The following is a 21,216-nucleotide window of genomic DNA, read 5'->3' as shown; positions in this document are numbered from 1 at the left end:
GTGGAGCACATATACAGTTCAAATACCAGGATGCCACCGATAATGATGAAAGTGCTCCTCAATGGCATCCCAGTATTAATGGAGCTGGACACGGGAGCCAGCCAGTCCCTGATGAGTATCAAACAGTTCAAAAGATTGTGGGTATCCAAGGCCAGGAGGCCAAAATTATTGCCGATTGACGCACAGCAACGGACATATACAAAGGAGGTCATTCCGGTGCTAGGCAGCGCCACGGTAGTTGTGACCCACAACGATTCGGAGAACAGGTTGCCACTCTGGATTGTCCCGGGGGACGGTCCCACACTACTGGGGAGAAGTTGGCTTGCTGTCATGAACTGGAAATGGGGCGATGTCAATGCAATTTCTTCTGTGGAGCGAGTATCATGCTCACAGGTCCTGGACAAATTTGACTCATTATTTCAACCCGGCATTGGCACTTTCATGGGGGCCAAGGTAGTGATTTACATAAACCCGGACGCCAGGCCAGTACACCACAAGGCCAGAGCGGTGCCGTACGTGATGCGGGAAAAGATAGAATGCGAATTGGACCGCCTGCTGAGGGAAGGCATCATCTCGCCAGTCGAATTCAGTGACTGGGCGAGCCCGATTGTGCCGGTGCTCAAGGCGGATGGGTCGGTCAGGATGTGTGGCGATTACAAGGCCACCATCAATCGGGTGTCACTCCAAGACCAGTACCCTCTACCGAAAGCGGAGCACCTCTTTGCGACGCTATCCGGTGGCAAACTTTTTTCAAAATTGGACCTGACCTCAGCTTACATGACCCAGGAGCTGGCGAGTGAGTCGAAGAAGCTGACCACCATCACGACACACAAGGGGTTATTTGAGTATAACAGATGTCCGTTCGGGATTTGTTCAGCTGCCGCGATCTTTCAACTAAATATCGAAAGTCTCCTCAAGTTGATTCCAAGGACGGTGGTTTTTCAAGACGACATCCTCATCACGGGTCGCGATACTGAAGAACACCTCCACAACTTGGAGGAGGTGCTACACAGACTGGACCGGGTAGGGCTGCGACTGAAAAAGGCGAAGTGCATCTTCTTAGCTCCAGAGGTAGAATTCCTGGGGAGGAGGGTAGCAGCAGATGGGATCAGATCTACTGCGTCCAAATCGGAAGCGATCCAGAGAGCACCCAGACCCCGTAACACGACGGAGCTGCATTCGTTCCTGGGGCTCCTGAACTATTTTGGTAACTTTCTTCCCAAATTGAGCATGCTGTTAGAGCCGCTACACGTGCTCCTACACAAAGGTTGTGATTGTGTCTGGGGGGACAGCCAGGAAAGGGCTTTTGATAGAGCACGCAATTTGTTGTGCTCCAACAAACTGTTACCGTTGTATGACCCATGTAAGAAACTTGTTTTAACGTGCGATGCGTCGTCCTATGGGGTCGGGTATGTGTTGCAGCATGTGAATGCCAATGGTCAGTTACAGCCGGGAGCTTATGCCTCCAGAAGTCTGTCCCAGGCAGAAAGGGGCTACGGGATGGTAGAAAAGGAAACGCTAGCATGTGTATATGCAGTAAAAAAAATGCACCAGTATGTGTTTGGCAGGAAATTTGAACTGGAGACAGATCACAAACCCCTAATGTCCCTTTTGGCCGACAACAAGGCCATAAATGCGAATGCATCGGCCCGCATACAGAGGTGGGCACTCATGTTAGCCGCCTATGACTATACAATTCGGCACAGACTGGGCACTGAAAACTGTGCCGATGCACTCAGCAGGCTCCCACTAGCCACCACTGAGGGGGCAACTGAGCATGCTGCTGAGATGGTCATGGCTGTTGAAGCTTTCGAAAGCGAAGGCTCACCTGTGACAGCCCGTCAGATTAAAGTCTAGACAAATAAAGACCCGCTACTGTCTTTAGTTAAGAAATGTGTCCTGAATGGGGACTTCAGCCACGTACAGGGCATGCCCTGAGGAATTTAAACCGTTTCATAGGCGCAAGGATGAACTCTCGATTCAGGCCGATTGCCTACTGTGGGGAAACCGAGTAGTCATGCCCCACATGGGCGGAGAGGTGTTTATCAGAGAACTCCACAATGAGCACCCGGGCATTGTCATGATGAAGGCAATTGCTAGGTCACACGTTTGGTGGCCAGGGATAGATGCAGACCTGGAACTTTGTGTTCGCAGGTGCAACACGTGTGCTCAGCTGGGCAACGCACCCAGGGAAGCCCCCCTTAGGCCCTGGTCCTGGCCCGCCAAGCCATGGTCACGCATCCATGTGGACTACGCAGGTCCTTTCATGGGAAAAATGTTTTTGGTTGTAGTAGACGCCTACTCCAAATGGATTGAGTGTGCCATTTTAAATTCAAGCACATCCGCTTGAATCAAGAACGTCTACGGGCAATGTTTGCCGCCCATGGTCTACCGGATGTCTTGGTCAGCGACAATGGCCCGTGCTTCACAAGCACTGAATTCCAGGACTTCATGGCAGGCTATGGAATCAACCATGTCAGAATGGCACCGTTCAAGCCGGCCTCAAACGACCAGGCGGAACGAGCAGTGCAGATAATCAAACAGGGGATGCTCCGAATCCAAGGGGGTTCCCTACAAAGCCACTTATCACGCCTCCTGTTGGCCAATAGATCCCGACCACACAAGCTCACAGGGGTTCCACCCGCAGAGCTGCTATTGAAAAGGACACTCAAAACCAGGTTATCCCTTATACACCCTACTATGAAAGAAATTGTTGAGAACAGGCGTCAGTCACAATGTGACTACCATGACAGGAATGCGAGGGCGTGATGTATTGATGTCAATGACCCTGTTTTTGTCCTTAATTATGCTGCAGGGCCCAAATGGCTTGCAGGCACTGTGATTGTCAAAGAGGGGAATAGGGTTTTGGTAGTTAAACTTACCAATGGACAAATCTGCCACAAACACATGGATCAAACTCAAAGGAGGTTCAGCAACCCCATAGAAGAAGCAGAGGGAGAACACGACGTAGAGGTTACTCCACCACAGGTGACCGAACACCGGAACCAAGTGGAGGAGAGCCACTCCACAAGTGGGCAGTCCGGACAGGCCTGAGGCACCGCAAACAGCAGACACTCAGGGCAGCGCCCAACAACCGGAGCCCCAACTCAGGCGCTCTGCGAGGGAGCGTAAACCACCAGAGAGACTTAACCTGTGATCCCAATAAGACTTTGGGGGGAGGTGATGTCATGTATTCAACTATCATTGTAACCCATGTATAAGCTGACCTAAGGTGTACACCTTGAGAACATTGACCACAAGGGGCAAACTTGTGGGAGACACTCCTAACCTGGACTTTCAGGTATAAAAGGGGAAGCTCCACCCACCTTCATCACTTGAGGTCTTGGTAATAAAGGCAACTGGTCACAGAGCGACCTTCTCTCAAGTATGGACCTTGTGTGCATTTATACTCCATAGTAAGGACATATCACGAACTATGTGACCTGCCCAGCGGAGTTGGTCGAGTGTGGTCAGTGCTTCAATGCTAGGGATGTTGGCCTGATCGAGGACGTTAACGTTGGTACATGTGTCCTCCCAGGAAATTTGCATGCTCCAACAAGCCGCTGTGTAATGATATTTCTACTCACCCCTCTCCTTGCTCCTTAGTGACAATTTTAAACTGATGACCCCTTGTCACTGAATCCCCAACCAAGGGTCTTTCACTATTTGCTCGATCAAAATCCTTGACCATGTAAAAAAACCTGCAATAAATCTCCACTTAATCTTCTCTGCTTCAGGGAAAATTGTTCGAGTATTTCAAGTCTGTCTTCATGACTGTAGTTGTCCATAAAGAAACAAGAAAGAATGACTTGGATTTATATAGCGCCTTTCGCTACCACTCTCAAAGCACTTTACAGCCAATGAAGTACTTTTTGAAGTGTAGTCACTGTTGTAATGTGGGAAATGCAGCAGCCAATTTATGCACAGCAAGCTCCCACAAACAGCAATGTGATAAGGACCAGATAATCTGTTTTTGTTATGTTGATTGAGGGATAAATATTGACCCCAGGACACCGGGGATAACTCCCCTGCTCTTCTTCGAAATAGTGCCCTGGGATCTTTTACATCCACCTGAGAGAGCAGACGGGGCCTCGGTTTAATGTCTCATCTAAAAGACAGCACCTCAGACAGTGCAGCACTCCCTCAGCACTGCATTGGGAGTGTCAGCCTGGATTTTGTGCTCAAGTCCCTGGAGTGGGACTCGAACCCACAACCTTCTGAGTCAGTGATGAGGGTGCTGCCCACTGAGCCACAACTGACATCCCTGAAATCTAAGAATGGCACTTTCTTCTACTTGCTGATCTTATCAGAAAAGTAGTGAGTCGAGAGTGGCGAGCTAGAGCTGAAACCTGCAAGTGGACCGCTTGTTATTTAGCATTAAGGTTCCACAAACAGCAATGAGATAAATATTGGCCAGGTCACCGGGGAGAACTCCCCTGCTTTTCTTCGAAATAACGGCATGGCAATGTTTGCGTGCATCTGAGAGGACAGACGAGGCCTCAGTTTAACGTCTCATCCGAAAAACAGTACCTCCGACAGTGCGGCACTCCCTCAGTACCGCCCCTCCAACAGTGCGGCGCTCCCTGAGTACCGCCTCTCCGACAGTGTGGCGCTCCCTCAGTACTGCCCCTCCGACAGTGCGGCGCTCCCTCAGTACCGCCTCTTCGACAGTGCGGCGCTCCCTCAGTACCGCCCCTCCGACAGTGCGGCGCTCCCTCAGTACCGCCCCTCCGACAGTGCGGCGCTCCCTCAGTACTGCCCCTCCGACAGTGCGGCGCTCCCTCAGTACCGCCCCTCCGACAGTGCGGCGCTCCCTCAGTATCGCCCCTCCGACAGTGCGGCGCTCCCTCAGTACCCCGCCCCTCCGACAGTGCGGCGCTCCCTCAGTACCACCCCTCCAACAGTGTGGCGCTCCCTCAGTATCGCCCCTCCAACAGTGTGGCACTCCCTCAGTACCCCGCCCCTCCGACAGTGCAGAAGTTGTAAAAACACATTTATCTAAGGGCTAGTTGGGTGTGGGTACACATATTCGCAGCGCATACGCACACAAACACAGACACGTGCACACAGACACACACACACACACATGGCACAGCTACAAACCGCAAAGACATCTGGCTGTTTCACGTGTCGGGCAGACTTCCTCCAATGCAATGACTTTGCCATTTGCTGAAAATCTAAATTTGTAAAGAGTAGTGCTTTAAATTCTTTACAAGACTCTTCCAATAGGAATCCCCAAAATACTTTAAAGCAAACACATCACCATGGTGAAATCAAGACCCATCGTGTCTTCTCCAACTCTACATCAGAACCTGAAACCTGTGGAACTCCTCACCCCAAGTCTTCTCTTCCTCCTTTAAAAACAGAAGAATTAGGAGCAGGAGTCGACCTTTCGGCCCCTCGAGCCGGCTCCGCCATTCAATAAGATCATGGCTGATCTTCGACCTCAACTCCACTTTCCTGCCCGATCCCAATATCTCTTCGTGTCCAAAAAAAACCCCAAAGCTTTTAAACCCTTGCATTGGTGCCAGCCAGCCCGTACTCCTTCTTAGGCGGTCCGCGTATCGAGGATGACTTGCTTCCACACCAAAACGGGATGAGTTCACAGGTGTTTCAATGAAGGACCGAATATTCCAGGTCGCGGACTACATGTTGAAGGGGTGGAAGATGCCTGTGGGTGGCTTTTTTTAACGTGGGGTGGCCGTTGCACACCAGCCACCACACGGGGCTTGGCAGAGCTAGGCCTTGGTCCAGTGGCAAGGGTTAACCAGGACGACTGGAGACCTGCTCTGCTGCACGGACCCAGTGCGCACACATATCGCAGTGTGGGCTGGGCCCGTGCTGCCCCCGGGCCCTCGCCTTTGCTGGGCCCCAAACTCACGCCTCTCCTGGGCCTTGATCGCGTCCCTCCACGATCGCTCGCTGACCTCGCCGCTCCTGCAGTGCCGACCCACGCTCCAATCAGCGACCTGGATTTTGGTGACTTCCAATCCGGTCGCCCTTCTCCAAGCCGTCGCCCTCCTGCACCAGCTCGCACTGCTCCCTGAAGTGGCCTAAACTGTTATGTGTACAATAAAGGTTCAAACTGAGTACTGTTTAACTGAGCAAGGTACAACCTCGCTTCTGCTTTATTTAGGCCCAAAGTGCCTGACTCACAAAACGGCTGGCCTTTTATACCAGAGCAGCACCATGGGCGTGCTGCTCAGTGGCCTCCAGCAATGACACCACCTGGTGGTTATAAACAGCATGTACATACATGACATCCATACTGCTCCCAGGCCGCTCACCTCCGCTCGCCCCATGGCCCGGACCTGCCACTGGTGGTTTCTGGCAGGGTCGGGGTCCCCACAGCTACTACAGCCCTGAGTAGAATTAGCTCATCTCCTCCACTTTCCTGGTGCTGCTCTATTCTCTGTGCTTTTGCCCTTCACCTCAGTATTTCAATAATAAAACCAGTAAACATAATGTTCCACTTTACAGCAGTGTATTTCGAATGGCTAGATCAGTAGAGTCAGTGACGCAGGGCGCTGGGGGAGAGGGTTTACTGAGTGACAGTGTGAGGGAGCTGGATTAACATCAGTAGAGATACAGTCAGTAACGCAGGGTGCTGGGGGAGAGGGGTTACTGAGTGACAGTGTGAGGGAGCTAGATTAACATCAGTAGAGATACAGTCAGTAACACAGGTGCTGGGGGAGAGGGGTTACTGAGTGACAGTGTGAGGGAGCTGGATTAACATCAGTACAGATACAGTCAGTGACAGGGTGCTATATCTAATTGTCGGTATCTATTCAATCCCTGTTGGCTCGTTAGATCTTTCAGGACAGATTTCTCAACTTTCTCTTCAACAATTAAACAGAGATAAACTAGCCAAAGAAAAAAAACAGAAATGGAACTCAAAGAATGTGAAAGTTTTGTGGCAATTCGGCTTAAAAACATTTGATTTCTTTTAAAATTATGCTAAGACCCCCCAGGAAGGGTGTTGCCCTCTGTGTCAGTGGGCAGCACTCTCGCCTCTGAGTCAGAAGGTCGTGGGTTAAAGTCCCACTCCAGGGACTTGAGGACATAAATCTAGGCTGACACTCCAGTGCAGTGCTGAGAGAGTGCTGCTCTGTCGGAGGTGACTTTATACCGAGGTTCCGTCTGTTCTCTCAGGTGGATGTAAAAGATCCCATGGCACTATTTCAAAGAAGAGCAGGGGAGTTATCCCCGGTGTCCTGGGGCCAATATTTATCCCTCAATCAACGTCACTAAAAACAGATGATCTGGTCATTATCACATTGCTGTTTGTGTAAATCATAGAAATGCAAACTGATCTTCCGTCGCATTGTGCACTGTAAGTGTGAGAATGTGTTATTTTAATAGCAGGAGGAGTGTTGTAAGGTGTTCAAAATCACGAACGGTTTAGATTGAGTAAATAAAGACAAACTTTTTCCTGTGGCTGAAGGGTCGATAACTCGGGGGCAAAGGTTTAAGGCGATTGGCCAAAGAACCAGAGACGACATGAGGGAAAACCTTTTTTACGCAACGAGCAGTTAGGATTTGGAACGCGCTGCTTGATAGGGCGGTGGATACAGATTCAATCGTAGCCTTCAACAGGGAATTGGATAAATTCTTAAAGGAGAAAAAATTGCAGGGGCATGGGGAAAGAGCGGGGTGGGGGGGGGAGGGTGAGAGGATCGCTCTTCGACAGAGGCAGTGTCGACTCGATGGGCCGAATGGCCTCCTTCTGTGCTGTACTGCTCTACAGCACCAAATTAATTGTTCTGCGTCTCAGTATTTAAGCGGCTCTGTCTCTTTAAGAACACAGGGTCAATGTAAATCAGCATTGAGGTCAGTTGGGGGGGTCGTTTGACCCTGATTTTAACTCCAGGCGGATTCCTCGCTCAGGCCCAAGTTAAAATTACAGTTGTTGTCTCAATGATGTCATCAGGTGGCAGCATACACATGTAAAGAAGGACCCACCCGTTGTCTCCGGGCAGGTGTCCTTGCTGCCCGCTCAGGGGCGCGGGTTAAAATGGCAGACGTTGCAATCATGCCGGCTTTCAGACAGGTGAGAGCCGGGACGATTTTAACTGCCCGCCCGCCAGCTTTGTGCCGAGTGAGTAAGGCTAAAAATCGCCCCCTGAAGTGCTGTTGCATGAGAGAAATCTTGACGATTGGACGATCCCTTGTGAATTTCTAGCTCCTGGTCGGAAGAAAGCAGCACGAGAGGTCTGCTTTTGTACGTATTTGAGCCTTTGAGTTGCTGCATCTGAATTGTGACAACTTAATCTCCATTTGTACATATAAGCTAATAGATAGATTGGGTACTGTCTTGGAAAAAAAAACATCGACTTCACATTCAGAGGGTGGGAACAGGCAGTGAGATTAGTTTGACATTGGCAAAATGATGAGGGGCCAAGACAGAGTGGATAGGGCGGACCTATTTCCCTCAGTAGCGAGGTCAACAACCAGGGGGCATAGCTTTAAAGTAATTGGTAGGAGGTTTAGAGGGGATTTGAGGGTAAATTTCTTCACCCAGAGGGTGGTGTGGGGGTCTGGAACTCACGGCCTGAAAGGGTGGTAGAGGCAGAAACCCTCACCACATTTAAAAAATACTTGGATGTGCACCTGAAGTGCCGTAACCTACAGGGCTATGGACCAAGAGCTGGAAAGTGGGATTAGACTGGATAGCTCTTTGTCGGCCGGCACGGACACGATGGGCCGAATGGCCTCCTTCCGTGCTGTAAATGTCGATGGTTCTCCGCCATCTTGGGCTTCCTTCCTCCTAGCGGCATTGAACATAAGAACATAAGAAATAGGAACAGGAGTAGGCCATACGGCCCCTCGAGCCTGCTCCGCCATTCAATACGATCATGGCTGATCCGATCATGGACTCAGCTCCACTTCCCTGCCCGCTCCCCATAACCCCTTATTCTCTTATCGGTTAAGAAACTGTCTATCTCTGCCTTAAATTTATTCATTGTCCCAGCTTCCACAGCTCTCTGAGGCAACGAATTCCACAGATTTACAACCCTTTGAGAGAAGAAATTCCTCCTCATCTCAGTTTTAAATGGGCGGCCTCTTATTCTAAGATCATGATCTCTAGTTCTAGTTCTAGTCTCCCCCGTCAATGGTGACAGGGAGAAGTATCGATGTGCTGGAATGGGGGGGGGGGTCTATCTATTCCAACACAACGGGGGAGGGGACAACCTGGCATTGCCCGCCCAGGGAGAACACGCTACTGGCTGGACTTGTCACATGAGGCATCTAGATGCTGCGATAAGGGTATAGAATCGTACAGTACAGAAGGAGGCCATTCGGCCCATCGTGCCTGTGCCAGCCCTTTGAAAGAGCTGTCCAATTAAGTCCTCTTCCCTGCTCTTTACCCCCAGAGCCCTGCAAATCCTTTCAAGTATAGATCCAATTCCCCTTTCGAAAGCTGCTGTTGAATTTACTTCCACTGCCCCCTCTCAGGCAGCGCGTTCCAGATCATCGCAACTCGCTGCGTAAATACATTCTCCTCGTCTCCTGTAAATGCAAATATTTTATTTGGGTTCATTTATACTTTTTTTTGTTGAATTCCCTTTCCGCAGAATGCAAGCAATGCCCACACGAGTTTTCCTTACCCCCGGAGGGATCGCCCGCAGCTTGTGTAAATGCTGACATCCGCTCAAACTCGCTCAGTGAGGTGGAGGAGATGTACTTCAACAGGATGGCTGCGGGCAAGGCAAGTATCGCCCGAGTAATTCAACTGTACAGCCACCCAGAGTGGTTAGACATTCTGCAAAAGTCTTCATGTGCTAAAACAAATGTTTGCCGAGGTTGGTGTCATATTTGACCCTGAAATGAGCTTCCGACCATATAGCCGCGGAATAACTAAGACCGGCCATTTTCACCTCCGTGACATCGCCCGTCAGCGCCCTTGCCTCAGCTCATCTGCTGCTGAAACCCTCATCCATGCCTTTGTTACCTCTAAACTTGGCTATTCCAACGCACTCCTGGCTGGCCTCCCACATTCTATCCGACGTAAACTGGAGGTGATCCAATACTCGACTGCCCATGCCCTAACTCGCACCAAGTCCTGCTCACCCATCACCCCCTGTGCTCGCTGACCTACACTGGCTCCCGGTCCAGCAACACTTCCATTTCAAAATTCTCATCCTCGTTTTCAAATCCCTCTCTGGCCTCGCCTCTCCCTGTCTCTGTAATCTCCTTCAGCCCCACAACCCCCCCGAGATCTCTGCGCTCCTCTAATTCTGCCCTCCTGAGCATCCCTGATTATAATCATTCAACCATTGGTGGCCGTGCCTTCTGTTGCCTGGGCCCCAAGCTCTGGAACTCCCTGCCTCAACCTCTCCGCCTCTCTCCCTCTCTTTCCTCCTTCACGATGCTCCTTAAAACTTACCTCTTTGACCAAACTTTTGAACATCTGCCTTAATATTGCCTTAAATGGCTCGGTGTCAAATCTTTGTCTTAAAACATTCCCATGAAGCGCCTTGGGACGTTTTACTACATTAAAGGCGCTATGTAAATACAAGATGTTGTTGTTGTAAAGAAAGACAGAACTTGCATTTATATAGCGCCTTTCACGACCTCAGGTCTTCCCAAAGCACTTTACTTTTGAAGTGTAGTCACTGTTGTAATGTGGGAAACGCCGCAGCCAATTTGCGCACAGCAAGCTCCCACAAACAGCAATGTGATAATGACCATATAATCTTTTTTAGTGATGTTGGTTGAGGGATAAATATTGCCCCAGGGCACCAGGGATAACTCCCTGCTCTTCTTCGAAATAGTGCCGTGGGATCTTTTACGTCCACCTGAGAGAGCAGGCGGGGCCTCGAATTAATGTCTCATCCAAAAGACGGCTCCACCGACAGTGCAGCACTCCCTCAGCACTGCACTGGGAGTGTCAGCCTAGATTTTTGTGCTCAAGTCCCTGGAGTGGGACTTGAACCCACAACCTTCTGATTCAGAGGCGAGAGTGCTGCCCACTGAGCCATTGGCTGACACTGAAAGAAAGAAAAAAGGAAGACTTTCACGACCACCGGACGTCCCAAAGCGCTTTACAGACAATGAAGTACTTTTGAAGGGTAGTCACTATTGTAATGAAGGAGGCCAACATCCCCAGCATTGCAACACTGACCACACTCGACCAGCTCCGCTGGGTGGGCCACTTTGTTCACATGCCTGACACGAGACTCCCAAAGCAAGTGCTCTTCTCGGAACTCCTACACAGCAGGCGAGCCCAAGGTGGGCAGAGAAAACATTTCAAGGACACCCTCAAAGCCTCCTTGAAAAAGCGCAACATTCCCACCGACACCTGGGAGTCGCTGGCCAAAGACCGCCCTAAGTGGAGGAAGTGCATCCGGGAGGGCGCTGAGCACCTCGAGTCTCGTCGCCGAGAGCATGCAGAAAACAAGCGCAGGCAGCGGAAGGAGCGTGCAGCAAACCAGACTCCCCACCCACCCTTTCCCTCAACCACTGTCTGTCCCACCTGTGACAGAGACTGTAATTCCCGTATTGGACTGTTCAGCCACCTAAGGGCTCATTTTTAAGGCGGGAGCAAGTCTTCCTCGATTTCGAGGGACTGCCTATGATGATGCTGTAGGAGGTTTTTGCGCTCTGGGACATTCAAGGGGTGATGTCACAATGCGCGACGGGTAAGTGGAGATAAGACACGGATCGTCCGTGATCCAAACGCATGGCAGGATGGGCTCGGGGGCCCGAATGGCCTCCTCCTGTTCCTGTGCCGCGGGAGTCTTCCTATTTGCAAGGAGAGGGCTGGTCTGTGGCGGACACGACTCTGGGAGCGCTGCTCAGTCTGAGGCTGTTGCACCCGGGCCGCTGTCCAAGGAACCATCCGCATTTCCATCTGGAGAAATGTTATGGAAAGGAAAAGGCTGTGAGAGCGGCCAAAATACACGGTGTGTTGAGAAACAGCCCCAGTACTGCCCGGGAACCGAGCCAGACCAGGAACAGAACTGGAGAGATTATTTATTTTTTTGTGTCCAGATTTATTTAACTCTGCACAAAAAAAAGGCACTTTTCAACAAGAGAAAAGAAATGTATTTATGTATGCATATATATATATTTTTTTTAAGCGTTAAATTCAAAGAAAGATGGAAAGAAGGTGTCCCTTTACCCGTGGGCTGTTTTTGCCGTCATTACTGTTTCCTGCGTCTAACACTGAGGTTCGGCACGGGATTGATCACAAATGAAATACAGATGCTCTTTTTACTCTGACACACTGTAAATGGACCACATATGTTTTATACAAGTATTAGATTGTACATCGTTCTGAGACTGGGGTCAGCTGGGGGAGGGGTAAAGATGTTTGTCGGCGAGCTGAAATCACGAGTTCCTCCCATCCTACCGACGAAACGTTACACCTGCCTGTTCTGTCGGTTCATGTGGAGATTCAAACACCCCCAGCGACTATTCAAAGAAGAGCAGCGATATCATCACCATCATCATCGGCAGTCCCTCGGAATCGAGGAAGGCTTGCTTCCACTCTTAACATGAGTCCTGAGGTGGCTGAACAGTCCAATACGAGAGGCACAGTCCCTGTCACAGGTGGGACAGACAGTGGTTGGAGGAAAGGGAGGGTGGGACTGGTTTGCCGCACGCTCCTTCCGCTGCCTGCGCTTGATTTCTGCACGCCCTCGGCGACGAGACTCGAGGTGCTCAGCGCCCTCCCCGGATGCACTTCCTCCACTTAGGGCGGTCTTTGGCCAGGGACTCCCAGGTGTTGGCGTGGGTGTTGCACTTTATCAAAGAGGCTTTGAGGGTGTCCTTGTAACGTTTCCTCTGCCCACCTTTGGCTCGTTTGCCGTGAAGGAGCTCCGAGTAGAGCGCTTGCTTTGGGAGTCTCGTGTCTGGCTTGCGGACAATGTGGCCCTGCCCAGCAGAGCTGATCAAAGCGATATATCTCTATGTATACATTACTGTCAGTAATTTGATTTTATCATGCCCACTGTTTGCTCTACCTGACAGTGCCAGCTGTGGCTCAGTGGGCAGCTCTCTCGCTTCTGAGTCAGAAGGCTGTGGGTTCAAGTCCCACTCCAGAGACTTGAGCACAAAAATCTAGGCTGATAGTCTCAGTGCAGTGCTGAGAGAGCGCCGCACTGTCGGAGATGCCGCCTTTCGGTTGAGATGTTAAATCGAGGAACGTAAAAGATCCCAAGGCACTATTTCGAAGAAGAGCAGGGAAGTTATCCCTGGTGTCCTGGGGCCGATATTTATCCCTCAATCAACGTAACAAAAACAGATGATCTGGTCATTGTCACATTGCTGTTTGTGGGAGCTTGCTGTGCGCAAATTGGATGCCGCGTTTCCCACATTACAACAGTGACTGCACTCCAAAAGTACTTTATTGGCTGTAAAGCACTTTGCGACATCCGGTGGTCGTGAAAGGCGCTATATAAATGCAAGTCTTTCTTTCAATCCCCTCTGCCTCGCTATTTTCCCTCACCCCCATCAAAAGCCTCATCAAAGCCCAGCTCTCTTGATTCCACGGGACGGTGGGGGGGGGGGCGGAGGGGGGGTGGTGGTAAGATTCTCAGGGTTAGTAACCCAGAGTATACAAATTTAAGATAACTGGCAAGGAGGGGGAGCTGAGGGGAATGTCTTTTTGCTCACTGAGTTGTTATGATGAGAAAGGGCAGTGGAAGCTGATGTAATAGTAACTTTCAAAAGGGAAGTGATAAATACTTAAAAATAGAAAATAATCACAGGACTATGGGGCATAAGGGAAAGCATGCTTGACCAACCTTATTAAAATCTTTGAAGAAGTACCGGAAAGGCTAGATATGGAGATGGCATCAAACAGGAAATTAGGGATGTGTGCAATAAAGGTACAGCAGTTATCATGGGTGACTTTAATCTACATATAGATTGGGCTAACCAAACTGGTAGCAATACGGTGGAGGAGGATTTCCTGGAGTGTATTAGGGATGGTTTTCGAGACCAATATGTCGAGGAACCAACTAGAGAGCTGGCCATCCTAGACTGGGTGATGTGTAATGAGAAGGGACTAATTAGCAATCTTGTGCGAGGCCCCTTGGGGAAGAGTGATCATAATATGGTAGAATTCTTCATTAAGATGGAGAGTGATACAGTTAATTCAGAGACTAGGGTCCTGAACTTAAGGAAAGATAACTTCGATGGTATGAGACGTGAATTGGCTAGGATAGACTGGCAAAGGATACTTAAATGGTTGACGGTGGATAAGCAATGGTCAACATTTAAAGATCACATGGATGAACTTCAGCACTTGTACATCTCTGTCTGGAGTAAAAATAAAACGGGGAAGGTGGCTCAATCGTGGCTAACAAGGGAAATTAAGGATAGTGTTAAAGCCAAGGAAGAGGCTTTAAATTGGCCAGAAAAAGCAGCAAACCTGAGGGCTGGGACAAATTTAGAGTTCAGCAGAGGAGGACAAAGGGTCTAACTAGAAGGGGGAAAATAGAATATGAGAGTAAGCTTGCAGGAAACATAAAAACTGACTGCAAAAGCTTCTATAGATATGTGAAGAGAAAAAGATTAGTGAAGACAAACGTAGGTCCCTTGCAGTCAGAATCAGGTGAATTTATAATGTGGAACAAAGAAATGGCAGACCAATTGAACAAATACTTTGGTTCTGTCTTCACTAAGGAAGACACAAATAACCTTCCGGAAATACTAGGGGACCGAGAGTCTAGCGAGAAGGAGGAACTAAAGGAAATCCTTATTAGTCAGGAAATTGTGTTAGGGAAATTGATGGGATTGAAGGCCGATAAACCCCCAGGGCCTGATAGTTGTATTCCAGAGTATTTAAGGAAGTGGCCCGAGCAATAGTGGATGCATTGGTGGTCATTTTCCAATATTCTATAGACTCTGGATCAGTTCCTATGGACTGGAGGGTGGCTGATGTAACCCCGCTTTTTAAAAAAGGAGGGAGAGAGAAAACAGGGAATTATAGACTGGTTAGCCTGACATCGGTGGTGGGGAAAATGTTGGAATCAATTATTAAAGATGTAATAGCAGCGCATTTGAAAAGCAGTGACAGGATCGGTCCAAGTCCGCATGGATTTATGAAAGGGAAATCATGCTCGACAAATCTTCTGGAATTTTTTGAGGATGTAACTGGTAGAGTGGACAAGGGAGAACCAGTGGATGTGGTGTATTTGGACTTTCAAAAGGCTTTTGACAAGGTCCCACACAAGAGATTAGTGTGCAACATCAAAGCACATGGTATTGGGGGTAATGTATTGATGTGGATAGAGAACTGGTTGGCAGACAGGAAGCAAAGAGTAGGAATAAATGGTTCCTTTTCAGGATGGCAGGCAGTGACTAGTGGGGTGCCGCAAGGTTCAGTGCTGGGACCCCAGCTATTTACAATATACATCAATGATTTAGACGAAGGAATTAAATGTAATATCTCCAAGTTTGCAGATGACACTAAGCTAGGTGGCAGTGTGAGCTGTGAGGAAGATACTAAGAGGCTGCAGGGTGACTTGGACAGGTTAGGTGAGTGGGCAAATGCATGGCAGATGCAGTATAATGTAGATAAATGTGAGGTTATCCACTTTGGTGGCAAAACAGGAAGGCAGGATATTATCTGAATAGTGACAGATTAGGAAAAGGGGAGGTGCAACGAGACCTGGGTGTCATGGTATATCAGTCATTGAAAGTTGGCATGCAGGTACAGCAGGCAGTGAAGAAGGCAAATGGCATGTTGGCCTTCATAGTGAGAGGATTTGAGTATAGGAGCAGGGAGGTCTTACTGAAGTTGTACAGGGCCTTAGTGAGGCCACACCTTGAATATTGTGTACAGTTTTGGTCTCCTAATCTGAGGAAGAACATTCTTGCTATTGAGGGAGTGCAGCGAAGGTTCACCAGACTGATTCCTGGGATGGCAGGACTGACATATGAAGAAAGACTAGATCGACTAGGCTTATATTCACTGGAATCACATGAAAGGGGATCTCATAGAAACATATAAAATTCTGACTGGATTGGACAGATTAGATGCAGGAAGAATGTTCCCGATGTTGGGTAAGTCCAGAATCAGGGGTCACAGTCTAAGGATAAGGGGTAAGCCATTTAGGACCGAGATGAGGAGAAACTTCTTCACTCAGAGAATTGTGAACCTGTGGAATTCTCTACCACAGAAAGTTGTTGAGGCCAGTTCGTTATTATTCAAAAAGGAGTTAGATGTGGCCCTTGCGGCTAAAGGGATCAAGGGGTATGGAGAGAAAGCAGGAATGGGGTACTGAAGTTGCATGATCAGCCATGATCATATTGAATGGTGGTGCAGGTTCGAAGGGCCGAATGGCCTGTTCCTGCACCTATTTTCTATGTTTCTATGTAACGCAGTAGATGTAATATATTTGGATTTCCAAAACGCCTTCGATAAGGTACCACATACTCGATGCATGAAAAGGACGAAGCAGGTGGAGTTGGAGGGGCAAGTAGCAGAATGGATAGCAAGCTGGCTACAAAACAGAAAAGCAAGAGAGTAGGGGTTAGAGGCAGTTACTCGGATTGGCAAATGGCGGAAGTGGTGTTCCACAAGGATCGGTGCTGGGACCGCTGTTATTCACCATTTAAATAAAGAAAGACTTGGATTTAGATAGTGCCTTTCACGACCATTGGCTGTGTCGAAGCACTTTACAGCCAATGAAGCACTTTTGGAGTGTAGTCACTGTTGTAATGTGGGAAACGCGGCAGCCAATTTGTGCACAGCAAGCTCCCACACACAGCAAAATGTTAATGACCAGATAATCTGTTTTTTGTTATGTTGATTGAGGGATAAATATTGGCCCAGGACACCGGGGATAACTCCCCTGCTCTTCTTCGAAATAGTGCCATGGGATCTTTTACGTCCATCTGAGAGGGCAGACGGGGCCTCGGTTTAACGTCTCATCCGAAAGACGGCACCTCCGACAGTGCGGCGCTCCCTCAGTACCGCACTGGGAGTGTCAGCCTAGATTTTTTCATAAATGATTTGGACTCGGGAGTTGGAAGTACAATTTCAAAATGTGTGGATGACACCAAATTGGGGGGGGGGTGGGGTTAATATAGAGGAGGATGCGACAGAGTGGCCGCGGCCATTGTGCACACCACGTGCTCGTCGGGGCTCCGCCGTTGAGCGGGACCAGCAGCTGGAGGTAGGAAGGCCCGAGCGTCGCTGGAGGGATGGAGGACCGAACGTCGCCGGAGGGGGAGGGAGGCCTGAACGTTGCCAGAGGGAAGAAGGCCCAAACGTCGCCGGAGGGGGGGAAGGCCTGAACGTGAGGGCGAAGGGAGGAGGTTGGGCCCAAACCTGTGGCTGGAGCTGGTCGGAGGCGCACCGGACGACGCTGGGGTTCGGGTGAAGCAGCTGAGTCGGCCACTTCCAGTGGGGAGCGAAAAGCAAAGGTCCAGTTGGAAGGCTCTGGCAGCAGGGAGGTTGATCTGGAAGGTAAGTCTGACACTCAGTGATAAAGGTGAGCAGGCATGATTGGGGGCTCGGCAATGGGCCCAGGTAGCTGCCCTTGCCTTGCACGGGTTTTAGGGGTAAGGGAGATATTTTAGGGGTAAGACATGCAGCCACTATTAAGGTCAGGGGGGTTTAAACAGTGACCCCACCTCTTTCGACCTCTGTCCATCCCAATGCCTGGGAGAGGGAAGCATCACCTCAAATCTCTCACCCCCACTTTGCACGCCTCGGAACTCTCACCATCTCACCGAAGGGCACTGCTCAGTGCCGAGCTTACGGCTCGCATCCCACCATAGGCAACTAGGCCCATACAGTAGTGCCTGGTCTCCGGTCGGCTTGGACCCCTGTGCCACTGGACCAAGACCTCGCTCTGCTAAGCCCGTGTGGTAGCGGGTGTCCAGTGGCCACCCCACATTAAAAGAACTCACCACAGGCAGCTTCCACCCCATCAAAATGAAGTTCTGGACCTGGAACGTCAGGACCCACAGGGACAAACCCAACAGCGACAGACCGGAACGTCGCACCGCCATCGTTGACCGGGAACTCAGATGCTTCGACGTCGACATCGCCGTCCTAAGTGAGACCCGGCAGACAGGGGAAGGCCACCTCAAAGAACAAGGTGGAGGTTACACCTTCTTCTGGAAAGGCAAACTAGAAGAAGAACGCCGCCTCCATGGAGTTGGCTTCGCCATCAAGGACAAGCTGGCCGGCCGCCTCAGAGACTCCCGCTGCGGGATAAATGAACACCTCATGACTCTCCAGCTCACCCTAGCCCGTTATCAGTGCTTACGCTCCAACACTCGATGCAACAGATGAGGAGGCCAATGAGGCATTCTACTCCAGCCTTGAACAATCCCTGTCCCACGTCCCTACGGACAACAAACTAATTCTCCTCGGCGACTTCAATGCCCGATTCGATAAGGACACAGGCCTCTGGGGAGGCGTGATTGGCAGAGAGGGCATAGGGAAAACCAACTCCAGCGGTACCCTACTCCTGACAAAATACCTAGAACACGACCTTGTCATCACCAAGAACTTGTTCCGCCAGAGGGACAAGTACAAGGCATCGTGGCAACACACTCGCTCCAAACACCGGCACCTGCTTGACTACATCATCGTCCGAGCCAGGAACCACTAGGACGTGCGCATCACCCGCGCCGTGACAGGAGCTGACGACTGCTGGATAGACCACCGCCTAATCCGCTCCATCATCAACATCAATATAGCCCCAAAGCGACGACGGCAACAGAAACAGTGTCGCAGAAAAATCAACACTGGGACACTCAAAGACCCAGCTAAGAGAGCCCTATACAGCCAGCGCCTCACTGCTAACCTGGCGACCCTCGATGACCCCAAGATGCAGAATGCCCACAGCGCTTGATCTGCCCTCCAGGCCTCCATAATCAGTGTCTGCGAAGAGATGCTCGGTCACTCAACCAGGAAACACCGAGACTGGTTTGACGAGAACGACCAGGAGATCCAGGAGCTAATAAACCGTAAGCGCAGGGCATTTCTGAACTTAAAGCAGCAACCCAACTCGGGAGCAGCAAAGCAGCTCTGCAGATGGCTGAAGGCCGAGGTCTAACAAAAAACCCGTGACCTAAAGAATAGATGGTGGGTGGAGAAAGCACAGGAGACCCAGCAGCTGGCCGACAGTCATGACATGTAAGGATTCTTCAGCGCAGTCAAGGCCACCTAAGGCCCAAGCACCCAAGGCCCCACCCCACTGTTGGCCAAGAACGGGGAGACATTCATCAAGGACACCGAGGCAGTCAGGGCCTGCTGGAAGGAACACTTTGAAGATCTCCTTAACCGAGACTCTGCCTTCGACACGAGCGTCCTCGACTCCATCCCGCAGCATGCTACCCACCACCATCTCAGCAAAACCCCAGCCCTGCACGAGGTAGAAAAGGCCATCCGTCAGCTCAAGGACAACAAGGCAACGGGAGCAGATGAAATCCCCGCCGAGGCACTAAAGTATGGTGGAGAAGCACTATTGGCACGAATGCATGACCTCATCTCTCTTACCTGGAAGGAGGGGTGCATGCCGGGAGATCTCAGAGATGCAGTAATCGTGACCATCTTCAAAAAAGGGTACAAGTCCGACTGCGGAAATTACAGAGGAATCTCCCTGCTGTTGGCCACAGGGAAAGTCATCGCAAGAATCCTCCTCAACTGTCTTCTCCCTTTGGCCGAAGAGCTCCTCCCAGAGTCACAATGCGGATTCTGTCCACTAAGGGGTACAACGGACATGATCTTCACCGTGCGACAACTACAAGAGAAATGCAGGGAGCAGCACCAACCCTTGCACTTCTTTGCCTCACAAAGGCCCTTGACACTGTCAACTGTGAGGGACTATTGAACATTCTCTTCCGTTTCAGCTGCCCCTAAAAGTTTGTCGCCATCCTCTGCCTGTTCCACGACGACATGCAAGCCGTGATCCTGACCAATGGATCCACCACAGACACAATCCACGTCCGGACCGGGGTCAAGCAGGGCCGCATCATCGTGCTAACCCTCTTCTCGATCTTCCTTGCTGCAGTGCTCCATCTCACTCTCAACAAGCTCCCCGCTGGAGTGGAACTAAACTATCGAACCAATGGGAACCTGTTCAACCTTCGTCGCCTCCAGGCTAGATCCAAGACCGTCCCATCCTCTGTCATCGAATTACTGTACGCAGACAACGCTTGCATCTGCGCACATTCAGAGGCTGAACTCCAAGTCATTATCAACATCTTCACTGAGGTGTATGAAAGCATGGGCCTTACACTAAACATCTGTAAGACAGGTCCTCCACTAACCTGACCCCGCCACACAGCACTGCCCCCCGGTCATCAAGATCCATGGTGAGGCCTTGGACAATATGGACCATTTTCCATAGCTCGGGAGCCTACTATCAGCAAGGGCAGATATCGACGACGAGGTCCAACACTGCCTCCTGTGCGCTAGCACAGCCTTCGGTTGCTGAGGAAGAGAGTGTTCGAAGATCAGGCCCTCAAATTTGGCACCAAGCTTATGGTCTACAGGGCAGTAGTGATACCCGCCCTCCTATATGGCTCAGAGATGTGGACCATATACAGTAGACACCTCAATGCGCTGGAGAAGTATCATCCTGAAAATCCACTGGGAAGATAGACGCACCAACATCAGTGATCAGGCCAACATCCCCAGCATCGAAGCATGACCACACTCGACCAGCTCCATTGGGCAACCCACATCGTCCGTATGCCTGACACGAGACTCCCAAAGCCAGCGCTCTACTCGGAACTCCTACACGGCAAACGAGCCCCAGGTGGGCAGAGGAAACGTTTCAAGGACACCCTCAAAGCCTCCTTGATAAAATGCAACATCCCCACCGACACCTGGGAATCCCTGGCCAAAGACCTCACTAAGTGAAGGAAGAGCATCCGGGAGGGTGCTGAGCACCTCGAGTCTCGTCACCGAGAGCATGCAGAAAACAAGCGCAGACAGCAGAAGGAGAGTGCAGCAAACCAGACTCCCCACCCACTCTTTCCTTCAATGACTGTCTGTCCCACCTGTGACAGAGACTGTAATTCCCGTACTGGACTGTTCAGTCTCCTGAGAACTCACTTTTAGAGTGAATGCAAGTCTTCCTCGATTTCGAGGGACTGCCTATGATGATGATGAGGACTGCGATAAAATACAGCAAGACATTAATAAACTTGCAGAATGGGCAGGTAATTGGCAAATGAATTTCAATATAGATAAGTGCGAGGTGATACATTTAAGTAGAAAGAATAAGGGGGCCACAT

General features: G+C 50.3%; 1 protein-coding gene across 1 annotated transcript in view; it reads left to right on the top strand.

Moving 5' to 3' along the window:
* Nucleotides 1-21,216, top strand: part of arhgef18b (rho/rac guanine nucleotide exchange factor (GEF) 18b) — a 242,069-nt gene that overhangs the window by 53,516 nt on the left and 167,337 nt on the right. The window contains exon 2 of the mRNA XM_070873404.1: nt 9,576-9,709. Coding sequence (XP_070729505.1) covers nt 9,576-9,709 — 134 coding nt within the window. The remainder of the gene's footprint in view (nt 1-9,575; nt 9,710-21,216) is intronic.

Source organism: Pristiophorus japonicus, unplaced genomic scaffold (assembly GCF_044704955.1).
Source record: "Pristiophorus japonicus isolate sPriJap1 unplaced genomic scaffold, sPriJap1.hap1 HAP1_SCAFFOLD_465, whole genome shotgun sequence".
Taxonomy (NCBI): domain Eukaryota; kingdom Metazoa; phylum Chordata; class Chondrichthyes; family Pristiophoridae; genus Pristiophorus; species Pristiophorus japonicus.
Note: the sequence above shows the minus strand (reverse complement) of the source record. Positions and strands in the feature narration are given on the sequence as shown.